The sequence below is a fragment of the Eschrichtius robustus genome, chromosome X (assembly GCF_028021215.1).
Source record: "Eschrichtius robustus isolate mEscRob2 chromosome X, mEscRob2.pri, whole genome shotgun sequence".
Classification (NCBI taxonomy): domain Eukaryota; kingdom Metazoa; phylum Chordata; class Mammalia; order Artiodactyla; family Eschrichtiidae; genus Eschrichtius; species Eschrichtius robustus.
This window is the reverse complement of record NC_090845.1, coordinates 9,176,606-9,196,045: the sequence shown is the minus strand read 5'-3', so window position 1 is coordinate 9,196,045 and position 19,440 is coordinate 9,176,606. Positions and strand designations below refer to the sequence as shown.

Below are 19,440 nucleotides of genomic sequence, written 5' to 3'. Positions count from 1 at the left end.
GATAACAGCCATCATGATCACTCTAGCAAGAGACCAAGGCAGCAGATCATAATTGTGGTTCACCAACTTGAACATGCAACAGTCGCAAGAAAAATTTGTCAGACATTCAGATTCCTGGGCTGCACTCTAGAGAATCAAACTTAGTAGCACTGAGATGGGGCCCAGAATTGTGTACTTTCTAATGAATACCTCCAGGGCATTCTGATAGTTTCCTAACCACATCTTGGGAAAACCACATCTTGGGAAACTCCCAAGATGGTGGGAAGACCGTGAGCTTTGGAATCAGCTCCCAGAATTCAAATCTCTGCTCAGCTATGTATTTGCTATGTGATCTTGGCCCTATGCTTACCTTCCCTAAGTCTTCGTTTTTTCTGTTGAAAAAAAAAATGAGATGAAGCTTTACAGGATGATTCTGAGAATTAGAAATGACATCCTAAGGCACTTAGGACAGGAACTGACATATACTAGGGACTCCACAAAAAAAAAAAGAGAGAGAGAGAGAGATCACTGCTATTATTATAAGAAATTGATCAGGTGCCTGCCCTATCAAAGCACCTCCAGGTGTCGCCTTCGCAGTAAAACCTACCCTCACCACGCTGTGTAACACTGCGACCTGCTCCCACACATATATACTCCTAGTCTTTATTCTTCTCTTTCTTTTAGCTCTAGCACTTATCACCTTCAGCTCACTGTATATTTATTTATGATGCTTGTTGAAACCTAATAGAATGCAAACTTTAGGAAGGCAGGGATTTTTGTTTGTTTTATTCACTGATATCCACAGCACCTGGAAAGTACTTGGCAGAAAATGGGTGCTCGGTAAGTATTTGTTACAAAAACATACTGCGATAATGTATTGCTAGAGAAACATGCATTTTTGTTGTTTGTTTGTTTGTTTTTGGTTTGGTGCCCATACTCCTTAGATCCCCCAACCTTTAAATCATAACCCTCCATTTCTGATATCAACAACTATCTAAAAATTGGAAAACATAAAATGATGCTCTCTCTGGGAACACTGGAAATAAAAGAGAAGAATCATGCATATCTAGAAATGGTCAGTGTTATCACTGTGAGGCAGAAAGCATTCACCGACTCAATCATGAACACATTAATTGTTCTGAAAGTTGTGGCTTCTGTAATTGATGTCGGAAATGCCAGAGAAAACTCATCGTGGCTCTTGGAATTACTAAGAGCTTCAGAGCAGAGTGGAGAAAACCGTCAGCTCAGTCTCAGGGCTGATACTACTAGGGCTTCTTTTTTGGAGAGAGGGAAAGAGGAGAAGGCACCGCCCTTGTGGGCTGATGGAAAGTGCCGAGCGCTGTGGAGACGTGGGAACGCCGGCGCGTTCCCACCCTGCTGATTGGTCAGCCTGAGCTGGGGATCAGCATAGCGCACGTGGGAAATTTCGAATGAGAACTGCTGGGAGCAAGGGTCAGAGGCTGTGACCAGGATTCCAAGCTCAGAAGCCAAGCTTTGCTCTGTGTTCTCTTCTTTCCCGGCACAAATTACATTTTCTTCAAACTTCTCTCACATGCCAAGTCAAAAGGAGTCAAGCAGTAATCCAGGTCATCAAACAAGAGACCACCCCCATCCAGATAATTATGTATGATTTCCATTTCCCTTTTTATATAACCACTGTTTTTAAAATAACCACTGTTTGTGTGCCAGGGGTCGGGCTAGTCATTAAGTACATCATCAGCTTATTCTCAATTGCACCACCGTTTCACCAGGAGCAAGCCAAGATCGTTCGCCCAAGTGATGCAGCAACTAAGTGGATTATCTCTGCAGTGTGACGCCTCCCCTGACAAAAGATGAGGTGCTTTAATGTGACGTCTCAGATAAGGAATTCATTTGGCTGGGGGTGGGCGGGGGAGAATATTTTAACCCGTTTGAAAATGGGGCGGAAAGGGGACCTTCAACAGCATTAATCCCTCTGGACTGATCATAACACCCACCCACTTGGTGTCCAGGCCAGCAGATGGCTGTGAGAGCCTGCTCACCTTGTCCCTGTCTGTAGTGACAGAATGCATGTACTGTTGGTGACACACGCAGGTGGAGAGGGGCAGAAGCGTATTACACCTGAGCCGTTTCCATCTCCTTTAACCTGTTGCCGTGGAGCAAAGACTGCTCCTTGCTCTCCACCTTCCTCGAGTCATCCCGCATCACAGCTCCATGAGTCCGGGGCTCTTCGACTAGATTTGTTCAATAATGCGCCCCAATTGCCAAAAACGCTGCCTGGCATGTGTCAGGCACGTGAGAAAAATTTCTTGAACTTAACGCATTCTGGCCCTTTAAGTGCACTGAGACCTCCTTATATAATATTAAGCCATCCTCCACACCAGAGCTACACAAAAGTTCTAGGCTGGGCCTGCCCATGTTTGAGCTTTTGCTCCCATAAATAGCCAAAGTGATTTCTCTCGGTGTGTTTGTTAGCTTAAAAAAAATATCATCATGACTTCCAATGACATTTACTTCTGCTGGGGACTGTTAGAGTTTTAAATGCAAAGCGTCCTTCTTGGTTCAGTGCCAAGTGGTGGACTGGTGTGAAACACCTACACAAGTACAGTACAGTAGGACTGGGTCCTGGGAAGTGCTCTTTCAGATGCCCTTAATGGTTTGTTATGGTGACTTAGTAAATGGAGAAAACTCAAACCATTTTTCACTCTCTCTGGTTTATGGAATAAAATACATCATAGCAGTTATACCCTAGGCAATCATTCAAGGTTTCATCTTTAGTTTGATAGGGTGGATTTTAATTGTGACAGTTTTATTCCTTCATATGTGCAGTGTTTACATTTTTTCTCTGAAGCAGGACAGTCCAAAGTTCTTTTGATTTTTGAAATAGCATTATCCTTTGAAGGAATATATGAAAATCTAAGGAGTTGAGTCTCCAGATAAAAACAACCATAAATGGTACCCTTAGAAGTTATCTAAAGTTACTAAATAGTTGACTGAAACACAGGAGATTTTTTTTTAACATCTTTATTGGAGTACAATTGCTTTACAATGGTGTGTTAGTTTCTGCTGTATAACAAAGTGAGTCAGCTATACATATACATATATTCCCATTTCTCCGCCCTCTTGTGTCTCCCTCCCACCCTCCCTATCCCACCCCTCTAGGTGGACACAAAGCACCGAGCTGATCTCCCTGTGCCATGAAACGCAGTAGAGATTTTGATTTGAAACAATAAATTGTAAGGGAAGAAGCCCTTGGCGATGGGTTTGCTTCCTTCATTTAAATGTCCAGAATTGGTTGATTAAAAAAAGTAATGTGTTTTTCACGATCCTACTCCCATGTTGAGTGAGTGAGTGGGTGAAAGGTCATGGATATGCAGGTAGGAGTTTCAACTGCAAGGTGGAGAACAATCAACTATAGGTGTTGGCAAACATCAGGACTTACTATCTCACATAATAAGAAGTCTGGGGGCACAATTTTAGCGGCTCACTTGCACTTATGCTCTCTCTGGTCCGCCATCTTTAGCTGCAAGAGACCACAGTCATTTCCAGCACCTCTTGCAGCCATTATCACATCCAGTCACAAAGAGAGATGTTTTCTCTCCTGCATCTCTTGTCAATATGGAGGAGAACCTTTTCCAGAAGCTTCTGTTAAGACCCCCCCCCCCTTAGGGTACCTTGGCCAGGATTGGCTCATATGATCTTGGCCTAGCTGTGAAGGAGGTCAGCTGACAGAGAACTGCAACCTTAGGACCCTCTATCAGTTCTAGGTGGTCAAGTCAGATAATCCCTGCCTTCTGATGATGTGACCAGCCCAAAGACTTGAGGTCTGGCACAGGAGAAAAAGCCAAAAGGGAGAAGCTACATAGAGTCTGGCTTCAAGACCATTGCAATTGAGGGGCCAAGAGGTCGTACACTGTAACTCTAGAAATCAAGGGGTGGTCAAGAACGGAGACATATCGAGAGGAAATCCCATAACTTAGTTACCCACCAGAAGTGTTAGGCAAAAGAGAAGAATGATGTTTCTTTGCAAGCACACAGGATAAGAGGTGGAAATTGATAGCCGTTAGTCAAGAAAGAAATCTCAGAACAAACATTGACCATCTCCAAGTTATCTGCTTTTATTATTTTCTTTTAAGTGTTTAACTTATTATTTTGTCTATTTCCAATAAAATCTTTTATTATAAAGTTCTTTGCAACTGGTCAGGTACTTTCAAATTTGTTAGCCCTTTTGATCCCCATAACATCTCCATAAAGGCAAAGAGAACAGATAGGATATGCCTGGATTTTCAGATTCGGGAATAGAATCCTAAAGAAGATGGTCGATGTGTCCAAGTTTATATTAATTATAAGCAGCAGAGCCAAAACGGGACCTCGGGAACTATCGATTCTTGGTCAGATATTCTTTCGACAGCATCCTAATTACTGAAAAGGAATGCATATGTGAATGGTCTACGTGGATATTTCTTCTTACTTACTGTAAGCTGCTGTTTCTATTCAGCTCATTCCCCTGACTTTAGTTTCTCTATTAAGTATCTAAATTAATAGAAAATGAATGCTCATCCAATTGAACTGAGCCAGTAGTTTGAAATTTTTATTAAATAATGGAAATGAAATGTGCAAATGTGGACAAAGATGACAGGGATTATTGGGAAAACAGCACTGGATGCTGTAGTATGAATATTAAAAGTCAATTCCAGGCATCATTTCAAATTCCCTACCTTCATTTTCCCACTGGTTCCAATTTTCTGAACCATTCCTTTATTAAAAAACAAAAACAAATGTGGTTTTTATTTATTTATTTATTTATTTATTTATTTATTTATTTATTTATTTTTGGCTGTGTTGGGTCTTCGTTTCTGTGCGAGGGCTTTCTCCAGTTGCGGCGAGCGGGGGCCACTCTTCATTGCGGTGCGCAGGCCTCTCACTGTCGCGGCCTCTCGTTGCGGAGCACAGGCTCCAGACGCACAGGCTCAGTAGTTGTGGCTCACGGGCCCAGTCGCTCCGCGGCATGTGGGGTCTTCCCAGACCAGGGCTCGAACCCGTGTCCCCTGCATTGGCAGGCAGATTCTCAACCACTACGCCACCAGGGAAGCCCACAAATGTGGTTTTATCATATGAATTTTGGAAGCTGCCTTAAATCAAAATGGGCTCTAAATAAGCTAATTAAAATAATGGATTATGTACACTGTAGTCAGTCTTGCATAATGCATAGGGAAGTATTATCTACTCTTCCTGCAATACATGGATGCACATTTTTAAGCTGTATTTTTTCACTTATTTGTAAATAGTGTCTCCAAGCCAAAATGGTATCCTGAGTCTTTTGAAAAGAAACCGTAGATAGGTTTATAGCACTGACCCTTTCTATTTGCATTTGTTACCAAGTAAAGGTCACATATGCTACAGAAAATAAGCCTCAGTAATTATAATTGGTTGGGAATAAAGCCTAGCTGAATGAGTAAAAACTCTGAATTGCAGAAATTATGCTATTTCTGCAAAACTTTATGGCAAGTTATTTTCAGATAATGATCCTTCCTGTAACCTATTCTAATAATGTATCTGAGTTGATAATTTATCATTAGACACACCATATACTCTCAGAGAACTAATATTGTGATGTGTGCACCACTCTGAAGGCCATGAACTCCAGTTGTTTATTCTTAGTGGGAATGGATTGGTGCTTGGAGCAAAATTTTTTATTACATGTCTAAGCATAGGAAATTTTAAACCAACTGGACAAAAATAGAAATAGTCTTCCTAATTTGCTCATGGAAGATTCTTTTAAAAAAATTCAATATATACATTTTTGGCCTATATTATTTTTTGCTTTGCTGTTCATTTTTTTTTAATGAGTTCTCTCTCTCTTCTCATTTGCACCCTTTGAATATTACTTTTGGAAAAACCGATGTAGTCAAGTATATCTGTTGGGTCATGTTGTTTGTCAAAATTATCAGTCTTTTTATTTATTTAATGTATTCAATATAGTAAGAGAACAATCTCTCAGCCTGGACCTAAAAGTCCTACCCCTTCTCTTCGCCTTCCATTCTCATTCCCAGGCATTGCATTTGGTCACAGAGCTTTAAATACCACCTATATGTGTCCCCCAAATCTCTATGTTCAGCCCAGGACTCCCCCTTAACCCCAGATCCTTATTCCCGATCACCTACTAGATTTTTCCTTCATTTGGATGTCTCACAGGCCTCTCAGTCTTATACCAAAGCCACAGCCCTAATCTTGACCCCCAGCCTCCTCCTCGTCCTGCAGCTTCTCTACATCAGTTAACAGCAACCCCATCCTTCCCGGTGCCTAGGCCCCAAACGTTGAAGTCATCCTCTCTTCCTCTTCCTCTCCCATTCCCTCTCCCTCTTCCTTCTCTCTCTCTCTCCATCCAGTCAATTAGCTAATGCTACCGTCTCTACCTTCACTGTCTCCAGGATCCAGATATTTCTCATCCACTCACCAGGCTGGTTCGGCCCTCCATCATCTCTCTTCTGGATGTATCGACAGCCCCCATCTGCACTCCTGGCTTCACCCCTTGCTTCCCTACAATCTCCTAACAACTCAGCAGCCAGAGTGATGACAAGTCATGTTAGTCCTCCGCTCAAAACTTCCAGTGGCTCCCCACCCACTTAGATTGAGAGCAGAGGTCATTATCATGGAGAAGACGCCACAACATCTGGCCTTGGTTACCTGACCTACTTCCTACCGCTTGCCTTCTTCCTCTCACTCTGTTCCAACCTCCCTGGCCTCCGAACTGCCCCTGATTCAACATCTTGCTAATTCTTTCTTCCTTCTGCTTGGAATGATTTCCTCCAACTCCTTCATCTGCTAAATTGTCAGTTTCTCTGACAATCCTATTTAAATTGCACCCCCGGCCCAGGATTCTTCATTGCCCTTCTTTGCTTTATCTTTCTCCATGTGATCCATGCTATGTTTTCTGTTTATTTGTTTCATGCCAGTCTTCCCATATTCACTGTCAGCTTCAAGGAGACATGGATTCTTGTCTGCTTGGTTTGCCGCTGAATCCCAGCATCCAGTGCCTGGCGCTCAGTAAGCACTCACCAAATATTTATGTAACGAATTAAAGGAATGAGGTGGGGAAAGGTCAGAGTGAGAAGCGCAGTGGTACTGAGGTCGCGGGTGTGTGAGGATGACTGCTAGGGGAGAAGATGGGAAATACAGATTGAGGCAAGCAAGCAAGTGGAGGGCTTTGATCAAAAGGGGTTTTGATCAAGTGTCTTGATCAGAGCATTCTGACAACCACACAGAGGAGAAATTTGATGTACAATTTGAAGGAAATAGTACACAAGTTAGCAAGCTGTTGTATCAAAGCCTCATCAAGGATATATCTTTCTTTTCAACTAAAAGCTCAAACTAGCTTAAGGAATTTGGGGGCTCACACAGCTGAACAATCTAGAGCAAATGTAGCTTCAGGCATAGCTTTACCTGGGACTCAAGTGATGTCAAGAGAGCCCTTTACTTTCTCTCCATTTCTTGGAATTGTTTCTTCAATTGTCAGCACAATCCTCAGGCCCTGTATCCTGTCCCTCTGAAGTCTCTGGGAAATTCTCACAGCTTTTCATTGCTTCTAATGAAGTCACATGCTCATGGCTCAGGCAACCATGGTAGTCTGGGAGTGGAATGATCATTGACTTAGGCTAGGTTACACCTCACCCTCCAGCTGGAGGTTGGGGACCAGTTAGTTCTCCAGAGGGAACTTGGGGTATGACTGTTATAAGAAGAGGGAAATGAAGGCTGGTAATGGCCAACAGATGACCACACCAAAGGGGTAATGAAAACTCAAACTTGGATCATTGCAGTTGGAATGGGAAAGAGAGGGAAGAAGTAACAGGCATCATGGAGATGAAATCAAGTAGATCTCCCAGCTCTGAACAGGGAGGGGAAAGGACACAGAGAAGCTTGAATCCAACCCAGATTTTGAGCTTGTGTGACTAGGGTTTGGCAATGTCATTAATGACGATTCAGAATGAAGTAGGAAGAACAGATTTATGAAAGGAGGAAAGCATTTTGTTGCTTTTTCATCCCTGTTTTTGTTAATAAAATTGTTTGCAGCTTCTTAGAGCTCAAGAAGAATTGAGTTCTGCAAGAGGCAGAAGGCAATTCTTCCACCAACACTTGTTCTCAGAAGACATGTCCCCACAGTATTTAAGAGTCTTGTCTCCGAGCCCACATGTGAGAGAATCAGACTGAAAATGTATTTTCCCTCAACAGTTTGAATTTCCTTTGGTTGAGCTACCAGCATCTACAGAGTAGAAAACCACTGGGAGCCGAGTTCAATCTTTTCTCCTAGAAAAAACTTCTACATGAGTGATTTAGGATTGTAAGGTCATCTTCTAATGCACTGAGGATTAGGCTTAGAGAAACACATGAAGCTCATCTGTAACACTCTAGTGAATGCCTCATCAAATTATGAAGCAAGAAACTTTTAATTGTTGATAGACCAGGAGGCAAGAAAGGAGTGAAGGCCAGCACTGAATGACAAAGTGGCATGTGCAAATGTACTAGTCAACATTTTTTTTTGAGTGTTTTCTATTTGCCAGGTGCTTTTCTAAGTTCTCAACATGTAGTAAGTCCTTTACTCACCACATCAGCCCTTTGTGGTGAGTACTCTTATTATCTCTAGTTTACAGATGAGGGCACTGAGACCTGGAAAGGTCATATACCTTGCCGAAAGTCCCACACCCAGCGAGTGGAACTGGGACTCAAATACAAGCAGTCTCCGGCTCCAGGGCCTGTCCTCAATAAACTGATCCTATGTTCCAGAACTGCCCAAAACAGTCCTAACTTATGCCTGTTGTCTTGGCATAGTTCTAAATATGAACTCTAGAAAGTGTCCCTGTTTGGACAATAAATTATAAACACCATTCCTCTTAACCGCAATATTTTGCTTATTCAAAGCCAAGAAAATCGGGTCTGAGCAACAGAGGTACCCAAATGGTTAGGCTGTATCTCCAGTCGCAAGTGGGGTGACAATTCACCCCACTTGAATTGAATTGACTATTGAATATGACTATTTGGTAATCATCCAGTTTGTCCTAAGAATGAAACTGGCTGTACGGGTTGGTGTAGGTTTGGTTTTAACCAACAGATCACTCTGTTTTCTTACAACTTTTAAGGCACCCTTTTATATGCTATCGTCAAGTTGCCAATGACCGTAGTTTGCCTCTTTCTGGAGTGGTTTTATTTATGCCTCAACATTTGGCCCCTGCAGGTTCCCCCGGATCTCCAGAATGAAGTGCTGATCAGCCTGTTAGAGACCGACCCCGATGTGGTGGACTATTTACTCAGAAGAAAGGCCTCCCAATCTTCGTGAGTATGCCAGTTTTTCCGTCTTCTACAGCCGCCTTGGGGATTTCTATTTTCATTTCCAAAGAATTAGAAAAGTTTACATAACTCCACGCAGGGTGACTTGAGTGGAATTTTGGTGACTTCCTGGCAAATCTGATCAATCCACCTAAACAGAAAATGCTTGTCTTCCCAATCCACTTATCAAATTAGAAACTGCTTTATGGGATTTAGAATCCTAAAAACTGCGCTTAGGGGCCCCTAAGGCTGCGCCTGGACGCATCTCACGTGTGTAACTTACCAACGGGACAGATGCATTAGCAAACGCTAGCATCCTTTTGAGAAAAATGCACGCCGGTCTACACAAGCACCCATGTTTGCAATGAGGAAAATGCAAGCCTTGCTTGTAGGCTACGGTTAACCACCGTTTTTCCCCCAAAAGGAGAAGCACGGAATTTTCCCATTAGTCAGATTTTATGATTTATCTTAACCGTTTGTTATAGAGTCAGAGTGTATGGGGGTGAACTTTAACAAAGCTAGTTAAGGGGATACTATTGCGTCATGAACCAGGAGTGATGTTGCCACCATGACACCAAACCTTAAATTCGTGACAGGAAACGTTGTTTCCTTCGTGAAAGTATCATCTTATGCTGTGCTTGTTAATCTACTGAATTTCAACAATTCTAAGACACATTTTCCCCCATGTTTTATCATCTCTGAAATTGAGGTTAATCTTATAATCAACGACATGTCTTAAATTAATTCATAGCATTTTTTCCCTCTTAGTCATACATAAAATACTGTAATGGTATGTCTTATTCAATGGTATCTCAGAAACGTGGACACGTGTTAAATTGTTCTTTTGTATTGATATCGAACCTGATGTACTAATTTTCATTTAAAACTATTTCAGGTATTTAAAAATTACATTCTTTAGAGAAATTTGGTGGAAAGGAATTGCACATTGTTTCACTCCATGTCCTGTAGAACAGGGAAGAATTTTTAAGTGGATCGTCCTTTCAAGAGCACTTTAAAAAATCCATTTCTGTGCCAATCATTATCAAGATAAATTCTGCTTTAAGTAAGACATTCTGCCAGGATTCAAACTCTAAGAGCCACGAGGGAATAAAAATGTATTCAAATTGTATACATGGGCTGGTATTTCGTGGTCTTGCTTTTCATATCAGAGAATTGGGCTCACTTAAAATTTTCCTAGATTCCTAACTATCATCAAGGTGGAGATTCTAATTTAAACAAACAAAGGGCTTTTCTTCCTAGGAGGTCTTGTGTCACCAGAATTTAAAGGAACTCACTTATTTCCCTCCCCTGTGCAAGAAAACAGACATGGCAGCCTTTCTCTCTGTGAATCCCCCATTAAGCTGCCTTGGGAAAGGTAGAAAACACACACCTAAAAACCCCACTGATTTTTGACTTATCGAATTTCTGCTTTTGTGTGACATTTTAAAATATATGAATAGTATACTTTGAAGAATAGATGCTAGAAGTTATTTTTATGTGGTTCTCCATACGCTCTTTGCTTATAAATGCCAAGAAGTGAGCCTTTCTTTCTCTGCTCTCAGGAGAAGGAGGAAGCGTACATATTAAGCCCACCCCAAACTGTACAGTGGTGCAGCCTCTTGTGTTCCCTGTACCTATAGGAATAAGAATTGTAAGGCCTAGGCAAGCTGACCCTACACCAGGATCTTAGGTGAGTGTCAGGGCTTCAAGAAAAGGAAGATGAGCTCACGGGAGCACTGAAGATGTCAGAGACTAGCACTATCGAACAGAAAACCTTTGGAGAAGACTTTCGCAGTAAGAAGGAGAAGGGAGTGTTTGGTTTTTGCCTCTAGGTACAGGTCAGGTAGCAGCCCAGAAGGTTGATGATGCTACCGTGAAGGGAAAATACATACATTAGTAAATAAATATTTATTTTTAATGGCCTTTTGAGGCTTGAAAAGTCCTAACCCTCGCGCTGTAGGTAGTCTCTTCGTGCTTTAAAGGCGTGCTTCTCAAACTTCACTATGCATCCAGATTACCAGGAGATCTTGTTAAAATGTTTTTTTCTGAATCAGTAGGTCTAGGGGAGGGAGTCTGAGAAACTGCATTTCTAACAAGCGCCCAGATGGTGCTGTGATGCCGCCGGGCCATGACCCAAGCTTTGAGCAGCAAACGCTTAAAATCTCAAGGCATATTCTTTTCTTTTTTCAATGTTTATTTTATTGAAGTATAGTTGATTTACAATGTTTTCTTAATTTCTGCTGCACAGCAATGACTCATTTATACATATATATATGTACATTCAGTTTTGATATTCTTTCCCATTGTGGTTTATCACAGGATACTGAATACAGTTCCCTGTGCTCTACAGTAGGACTTTGTTGTTTATCCATTCTCCGTATAAATGCTTACACCTTTAAGAACTTGCAGACTTGTTGAAGGAGGCCTACAAGGGTGAAGATAATATGTGCTGAGCCCCTGGTTCTCAGCCTTGCCTCCCGTTCGAATCCCTTGGGGAGCTTGAAGAACCGCTCCGCCTGGGCACCCCCCCTAGAGATTTGGATTCATTTATTCCGGGGTGCAGTCTGGACACTGGGATTTTTAAAAGCTCCCCTGTGTTTCTCACAAGCAGCCAGGCTAAGAACTGCCCGCTGAGAGCTGCCCCATTAGGTACTACATATTTACTGTCATCCGGGGACTTGAGGTAGGTGATTTGTTACATTCCAAAGGGGTCTTTGTGTTGACAAAGAAGGGAACCAGCGCTCCAGACCATAGATCCACGTGGAGTTTCGATATCTTCTGAGAAGAGCAAGGATTTGCAGGGAACTTTGTAGGCTGGAGAGGTTGTCAATAGGCCTGGATGTTTGGGGAGCTTGAATCAGGGCCTGGTCATAAAAGTAAATATGTCAGCTGGCTGGGGACACAATAAAGAAGCTGGCCAGCACAGAGGGCAGAAGCCCTTAAATAGCAAGCTTAGCAGCGGTGCCTAAATCAAGAAGCAGCGGCAAAGAATTACAGTGATGATAGATCATGGTAATGACAGAATACAGCGGTGACAAATTATAGTACCCCAAATGCCAGACAGTGCTGGCCACACTGACGTGTCAATTATCCATCAATAGCACACCCGTCTATGATATAACGTGCTGGTTATGAGCTTTGGATTCAGAGCCCGATTGCCTGAGTCCAAATGCCAGTTCCACTGCTATTGGCTGTGAGGTCTTGGGTAAATAAATTCATCTCTCTCTGTCTCAGTTTCCTCATCTGTAAGCTAGAGATAAAAAGTCACACTAACGTCATGGAGTTGTTCTGCTATTAGAATAGAATCTGGTTTTTAAATAAATGCGTAGTACTTGTTAGTGATTATTATCACATTACTTGGAATTTCACCATTCTGTTCATTTACAACTACTTAGCAAAAACTTGGGTGTCACTAGATTCTACCTTGCTGTCCATGAGATAGCAACCTATGAAGGCAATATGGCACGAGAGAACCCATCCACGTTAAGTTGTGGCACTGTCTTGAAAGGCAAAGCTCACCTGATCTAATTGGCATCAGGATGATGGCGTAGTTCTGGAACAGACAGAGGGGTGAGGGTGAAAGGCACTGAAGTTCGGAACATGACCTGCTCGCACCAGGCCAGGTAGATTTCTGAAGGGAAATCTGTGGTGCGATGGGAAGGGACAGAATTCTTGTTTCCAAGACCTTATTTAGTGAAAACTCAGCTACAAGGGCTATAAAAGGTAAGAATGGAAAGGATTTGCAGGAAGACCACAGAGTGGGAAGCAACAGTAGCTTCTAAAATGAGTATCATAAGTGCAGTGATATGCACGAGCTGCCTCATTATTCTCTTCCGACCCTTTGATTTTTTTCCTGAAGCTTCTGTCCTTTGCCATCAGTTCACATACCTAAATAAGGTTTTAGATTGCTGGGCCCCACGTGGAAACTGCACAAGATTTTATCTGGGGTGGACAAGTAAGTTTTCAAAAGAGTGTCAAACCAAGAACAAGAACGTATTCATCAACATTTCTGTTTTGAAAGATGAAACACTTAGTGATATTTGGGAATTTAATGTTTTGATTTGAGTCTTTTCCCTTCTTCATGTGCGACAACAGAATTGGGGGAGTGAGAGGAGGATTCATTATTTTTTCTTGTGCTTGTCTACTTACATTTTTGGCTTCAACTAAAATGGAATGCCGAGAGGAGATTAGAAGAGATTTATATTACTAACAATGAAAGACTTCCAGTTTTTTAATTGCTTGTCTGGTATATTTATTAGAATTGTGTGCTCTTTTCTTCAAAGATACTTAAAATAGACCCTCCCCCTTGATTTAGGGATGTAAGGTAATAGGGGATGAGAATGGAGTCAAAGAGGACAAAGTATGTTAAACGCAGGCATTTGCAACAGAACAGAAGTACGGTATCATGGCAGGGCAGGAACTAGGGTGAGGGGAGTGAGGTGCAGATTTTTAAGGGTGTGTTAAAACGGTCATCAAAATGAACAATATTGAAGTGTAGTATTTTTTAAAAATCAAAATTAACACCAAAAATCTCTGATGAGCAAAATATCAAAAAATGTTAAAAGACCTGGGCGAATTCTAACATCCAGGGTGCTGGCTTTATCTCCTGGTGGGCGTTTGGATCCATGTCAGCTTCTCTTCGGAGCAGGGTGCATTTGTCCCTAGGATTCTGCATAAGGGATGCTTTGCAGAACTGAGCATGATGAACGTGGAAATCTTCCATAAGTCCAGAGCTACTGTGGCAGTGGACTCCTTTCCTGGTACCGTTAATAGTGTCCGAGATGGCTATGTGCTTTGAGTTCCAACAGACTGAGGTTTATCAGTTCATGGCTAAGCCAAGCATGGAGCCAATGCAAGTTCGAAACCCCCAAAGGTGTTTCTCACTGGGGTTGCTCAGTGAGGGTCTGGGCTGGCCACTTCCGGTGATTGAACCGGAGTTTTCCGTTTATCCACAGAACAAGTTCTGCGCCTCCGGCTGCAGTACAGGCCTGCCCACAGTACCCTGCCAGCGTGTTTACACCCTGACCTGGAGGGACCAGCTAAGGGTGAGAAAGTGATTCGCTCTCCGCGTCCATCTCATGCTTGTTTGGTTGGCTGAGACTGGCCATGCATGCTGTGGATGGTCCCGGGGCTTTCAGGTCTCATGGGAAAGCTCTCCATTCATGGAAGCAAACCCATGTCAACTGGCAGTGTATCCACTCAAATCCATGAAATTCCAAGACATAGAAAGAGGGAACATTTTGTGCTTCTAAACGATTTCTCATCTAGTGAATCACTGGTTAGAATAAATATTTTAGATAAATGCATGAATATTTTATTGCCTTTACTTGGAGTGTTGAACTTCAAATTGTCTTCCTAGAGTAGAATCATTTTAGAGGCAAATCTTAGAGAAGACGTTGGTGGCTGCTTGTCTCATTTTCCAGAGGGAGGGTCCTGGATTTGTTTCCAATTGATTTAATGATAAAGCGATGGAATGACACTGAAATTTTTTAAAACTCTGAACTGATAATGTTACAGTGAGAGTTCTGAGGAGTTTTATTTTGTTTATTTTGTTTATTAATTGGTGGGCTGTCGTGTGGAAAGACAATTCTTGGGCATGGGTTCTTAGGCACATTTGGCCACCATCTTATTGACCTCTGCCGAGAAAATAAAATGGTGAATAGGAAATACTTTAAACATATAAAAGGGCCACCAACTCTAAGCATAAAACAAGCATTTTACTATTGATTTTTAGTCATTTTGAATAGTATTTATGAAATAAGTTTTAGGAGTCTCGACCCCTAATGCCGGTACTGCTAGAAAGACATGTAATTTTGACATCTCCTCATTTCTTTGGCTCGTCTCTAGACTTGTGATCAGAAACAAGGAGAGTTGTTAACAGTAGCTTAATGCAATCTCTGCCACATAATGGACTCTATATAACTAGCAACTTTTGTGCTTCTCTCAGGCCAAGGGGTTACTTCACATGAGTGTATATGCCACAAGCTGTTTGCCATGGGCACTCAATCAGTATCCACTTCCACGGGCAAGTACGCTGGCTGGGAAAAGAGGTATCACCTCTCATGGGGTGTCCCCACCTGCCCGTGTCCCTGGCTGTGACCCCAGCCACGCTGAGGAGGTTCGCGGTCTGTGTCGGCTTCATTCACCTCTACCTCCAGGGATTAGCTCTAGCCACCTCCTCGTTTCTCCCCCGATTGGGCCGCAGCTGTGGTGACTTTGGTGGCTTGACTTAGGAGAATGACACAGAAGAGCAGAGAAAGGCAGGTTGGCCCCTCCTGCCCCACCCCACCCCCCCCCCCCCCTTAACACGTTCTGATCCATAACCAAACAACATTCAGTTATCCGGATCCTGCAGACCGGAGCTGGCTGGGATGGGCACACTCTCTCTCCTCTACTCAGCTGTGGCGCCAACCGCCTCAAGGTCAGGACCACCACATTTACCCCCGCTGCCAGCCAGGGCTGAGGTTTTGGCCACTATCTGTGGTTTCCCTCCTGATTTGACTTTTAGTAGATCCATAGCCCACGGTCACATCTCTGGGTTGAGGGAAGGCTTGGTATCTGGGGTTCTCAAACTTCCCCAAGCATCAAAATTACCTGGAGGGCTCTTAAAGCCCTGCCCCCAGAGGTTCCCTTTCAATCGGCCAAGCCAGCTTCATGGGCTGAACCCTGTACTCCGAAGCAGCACCCATTTGGCTTAGTGATCTGCTGTGACCATCTTGAAATTCTAATCATTTTTTAATCTTAGGGCCCCGCATGTTCATTTTGCCCTGGGCCCTGCATATGGTGGCCAGTCTTGGCAGGAGGTCCAGAATGGAGCTTGAGAATTTGCATTCCCAACAAGTAATGCATTTCCCAGGTGGTAGCGATGCGGCCGCATCAGAACCACTGAGTGAGGTTTCGCAGAGTCAGCCCAAAGGACAGAGGAAGGGGACAGTGGCGCTCCACCTCCTCCTCTCTCACCTCTGCTGGACCAGATCCAATCACAGCCATGATCATGGAGGAAAAAACAATGTGACAGCTTCAGTTACTTTCGTTATTGCTGTTATTGTTCTCTGTTTTGTGTTAACCAAAGTGAATGCTCTCATGAAGCATGCTGCCTTTTTAATACCCCCAGCGACATGGACTTGATTTCCCTGTCTGTACACCACTCCAAAAACAATGTATTGAAGCAGCTCGCAAAAATATGTAAAGTGGAACAATATCATAGTAAGTAATTTGAAAGACCAGGGAAAGGAAAACAGTGGAAAGAGTGATAAGGTAAGATGAAGTTGGGGTGTGAAACACACAAAGGCTTCACACAAGCTCCAATATCATACAAGCTCCAATACGCCAACTCGAGTGGAGCCCTGGTTCCTCAGAGCCTTTTAGCGGTCATTGCAAAGAGAGATACAATCTTTATTTCATGACCCGTGGTTCTATGTGGAAAAATAATTTTTACCTCCAAGTAGGTAAAAATAACCTGCTTGCCTGGGAGAAACCCAAATGTCCCTAGTACTGAGATGTTCAAGAAATTTCTTTCATGAGGTGTTTTTCTTTATGCACATAACTGTTGGCTGAATCTGCAGCTTATCATACTTTGCTCAATATATGCTCTTCTATATGTTTTGTAAGACAGAAGGGCAAGCTATGCGACCGAACTATTGTGGTCTCCATGAGCTACAATACGACCTTTCCAAAACTTTCCTCCTATTGTAAAGGGGCCAAAAAGCAGTCGAAGCCCTGATAGTTATTTTGTTTTGGCAAGTGAATTGACTTGACTCTCTTTAAAACAGCCCATAAAATAAGGCTTTATGTGCCCACTCTTATCGATATAACACTATGACTTATTCTTGCCGAGTAGACATAAGACATTTTCATTAATGAATGGAAAAATGTCAACTAAACAGGGAAAACAACTGAAATTAGCCCAGCAATTTGATTTCTAGCCCTGGTCAGAATGTAGGACCCTGATTCTGAGCTGAGCTCTGTGGTGCTACCAATTCAACACGTTCGTATTTTCTCATTTTCATAGTAAAGCATCCTCAACGAGAGTCGAACCCCATGACGACAGACAAGTGTCCATTTGTTTCGTTTTGTGTTCCCTCCACTAGAATTAGGGAGGGTTCCCCCTTTAATTAAATAGCGGAGGTTAAATCATTTTTTCCCCCCACTTTCCAGCAGAAGTGGTAAGTTCCTTTTATATTTCCTTCATTCACTGGAGGCCTAAAGTTTCTGGAAAACCATCCTCGTGGTTGTCCTCTGGCTCTTTCCCATAAGGTTATCAGTCATCGGTTTAAAGAGGAGGCAAGGAAAGGACTATTTATTCCATGTGGGTAAGAAATTCCCTCAGCAAAAAGTGCTTGGGCCACTGGCTGCCTCGGTGACAGGGAAAGCGTGTCACAGCTGCTGAGATGCTTTCCCCTGGGACTAACCCCTGCTGGAGACCTCCGTGAAGCTAGACCCCCTGAAAGCGTCCGTCCTCCGTGTCGCGTGCACAGAACCCTTTGGTGAGGAAAGGCTTGCTCAGGCATGGGTTGACCTTCTTTAAGATCACTAAGGACTTGTTTTGAAAAATTAAACCAAAAGAAAGCAAAGACAAGTAAAGAGAAGTGAAGTGGGGGAGGGTGGGGGCAACAGAAGCAGGTTTGGGAACTTTTAATCAATCTGTGATCATTTCCCTTTAAGATGTCAGGGCCACTGTTTTGAGGAAGGTAGAAAATACAGATGTTCCCAGGTAAGACTTCCAACACTCCTGTCATGTCTGATGTTCTCATCGTCCTGTTCCGCTCACTGTTTTCACCGTTATTTCTGTTGCTGTGACAACTCATGCACATATAAACCTTAATGGATATGCTAATTAGTACGTTTTATATCAATTTGTAAAAGCACTAGTGCCTTGTAGAATCTTTTTAGGTGTATTTAAATACAATGGACTCTAGTGATGGTCATATATTTATCCTTTTAGCCACCGTTTTAACCATGAAACAGTTATTCCCACCAGCATCATCGTCGTCATCATCATCATCGTCGTTGTTGTCCTCGTCCTCAGGAAGGACGGATTCACTTACAATAAGTATTTGGGTGCGGGGAGAAAAGGTGTCCGTAAAGCCATAATGAACTACGTGTAAAGTTTCAATCATAGTTTTATCTGAATTATTTTTAATTCAGGATATTGAGGAAAGTAAAAGAGTTATCTACAGTTTTCCCCTACTTAACAGATAGTGAGCAGCAGACTTTAATTTTTAAATGGAAACAGGGATTGATCCAACAGGCATTTCAGTGATGCACCTTGGAGAAAACAGGGATCCATGTGTTTCACCCTCTCCCGCCCCACTTCGCCTTGCTGTTTCCTGTAACATCTGTTGGGTTTTACTGCCATCTGCTGGCCATTTCATAGAAACGCTTTCACCTTATTGACACAGGAGTCTTGGAACCTTGCTCAGAAGCTCTTTTCGTTTCAGCCCGTGTCCACGCATTCTCCTCCTGTCCTGTGTGAAACCGTCGGATTGTTTGAATCTGGTCACTCATTGTTAACACACTCACGCACCTGTAATTGTCTCCTTGTGCCAGAAGCCCTGACATGCTGAGGTCGGAAGTTTCCTTTTCCGTGGGAGGAAGGCATTCGTCCACAGATTCCAACAAGGCCTCCAGCGGAGACCTCTCCCCTTATGACAACAACTCCCCAGTGCTGTCCGAGCGCTCCCTGCTGGCTATGCAAGAGGACGTGGCCCCGGGGGGCTCAGAGAAGCTTTACAAAGGGCCAGAGCAGTATGTGCGGGTGGGCCACTTGCCATCTTCGAAGTCGAGGGAGAGTTCTCCTGGACCAAGGCTTGGGAAAGGTAACTCCACCAGTGACTTTGATTGCATGTGGCCTGATGTGGGCGCTTTGGACCTTCTCTCCATCCCTTCACCATCTCACGTTTCTCTAATTCAATGAGCATTTACTGAGGACCTGCCAAACACCGACTCTGAGTCTGAGTCCCCGCAGACCCAGCTAGCTGGGAAGCAGTCTCAGGCTCTGACAGCCCCTGACATTCCCAGCTGACTTTTCTGCTCCAGCATCCGAGGAACTGTATGTGTCCTGGCCTGTGGGTTTGGGTGCATATTTGTTAGGCTAAGATGTCACCGAACCATTGCTGTTAACTTTTATAAAGAGAACAAGCTGAACTTATTATATAACAA

The 19,440-nt window shown here is 43.1% G+C and overlaps 1 protein-coding gene across 10 annotated transcripts in view; it reads left to right on the top strand.

The window, feature by feature from the left end:
• ARHGAP6 (Rho GTPase activating protein 6) overlaps positions 1–19,440 on the top strand; it is a 489,264-nt gene that overhangs the window by 463,698 nt on the left and 6,126 nt on the right. For 9 of the 10 annotated variants that reach the window (XM_068534002.1, XM_068534008.1, XM_068534006.1 and 6 more), the window contains 2 exons: positions 9,188–9,285; positions 18,829–19,097. In XM_068534002.1, the coding sequence (XP_068390103.1) occupies positions 9,188–9,285; positions 18,829–19,097 (367 nt within the window). The remainder of the gene's footprint in view (positions 1–9,187; positions 9,286–18,828; positions 19,098–19,440) is intronic. The other variant, XM_068534004.1, reaches the window with a different exon arrangement.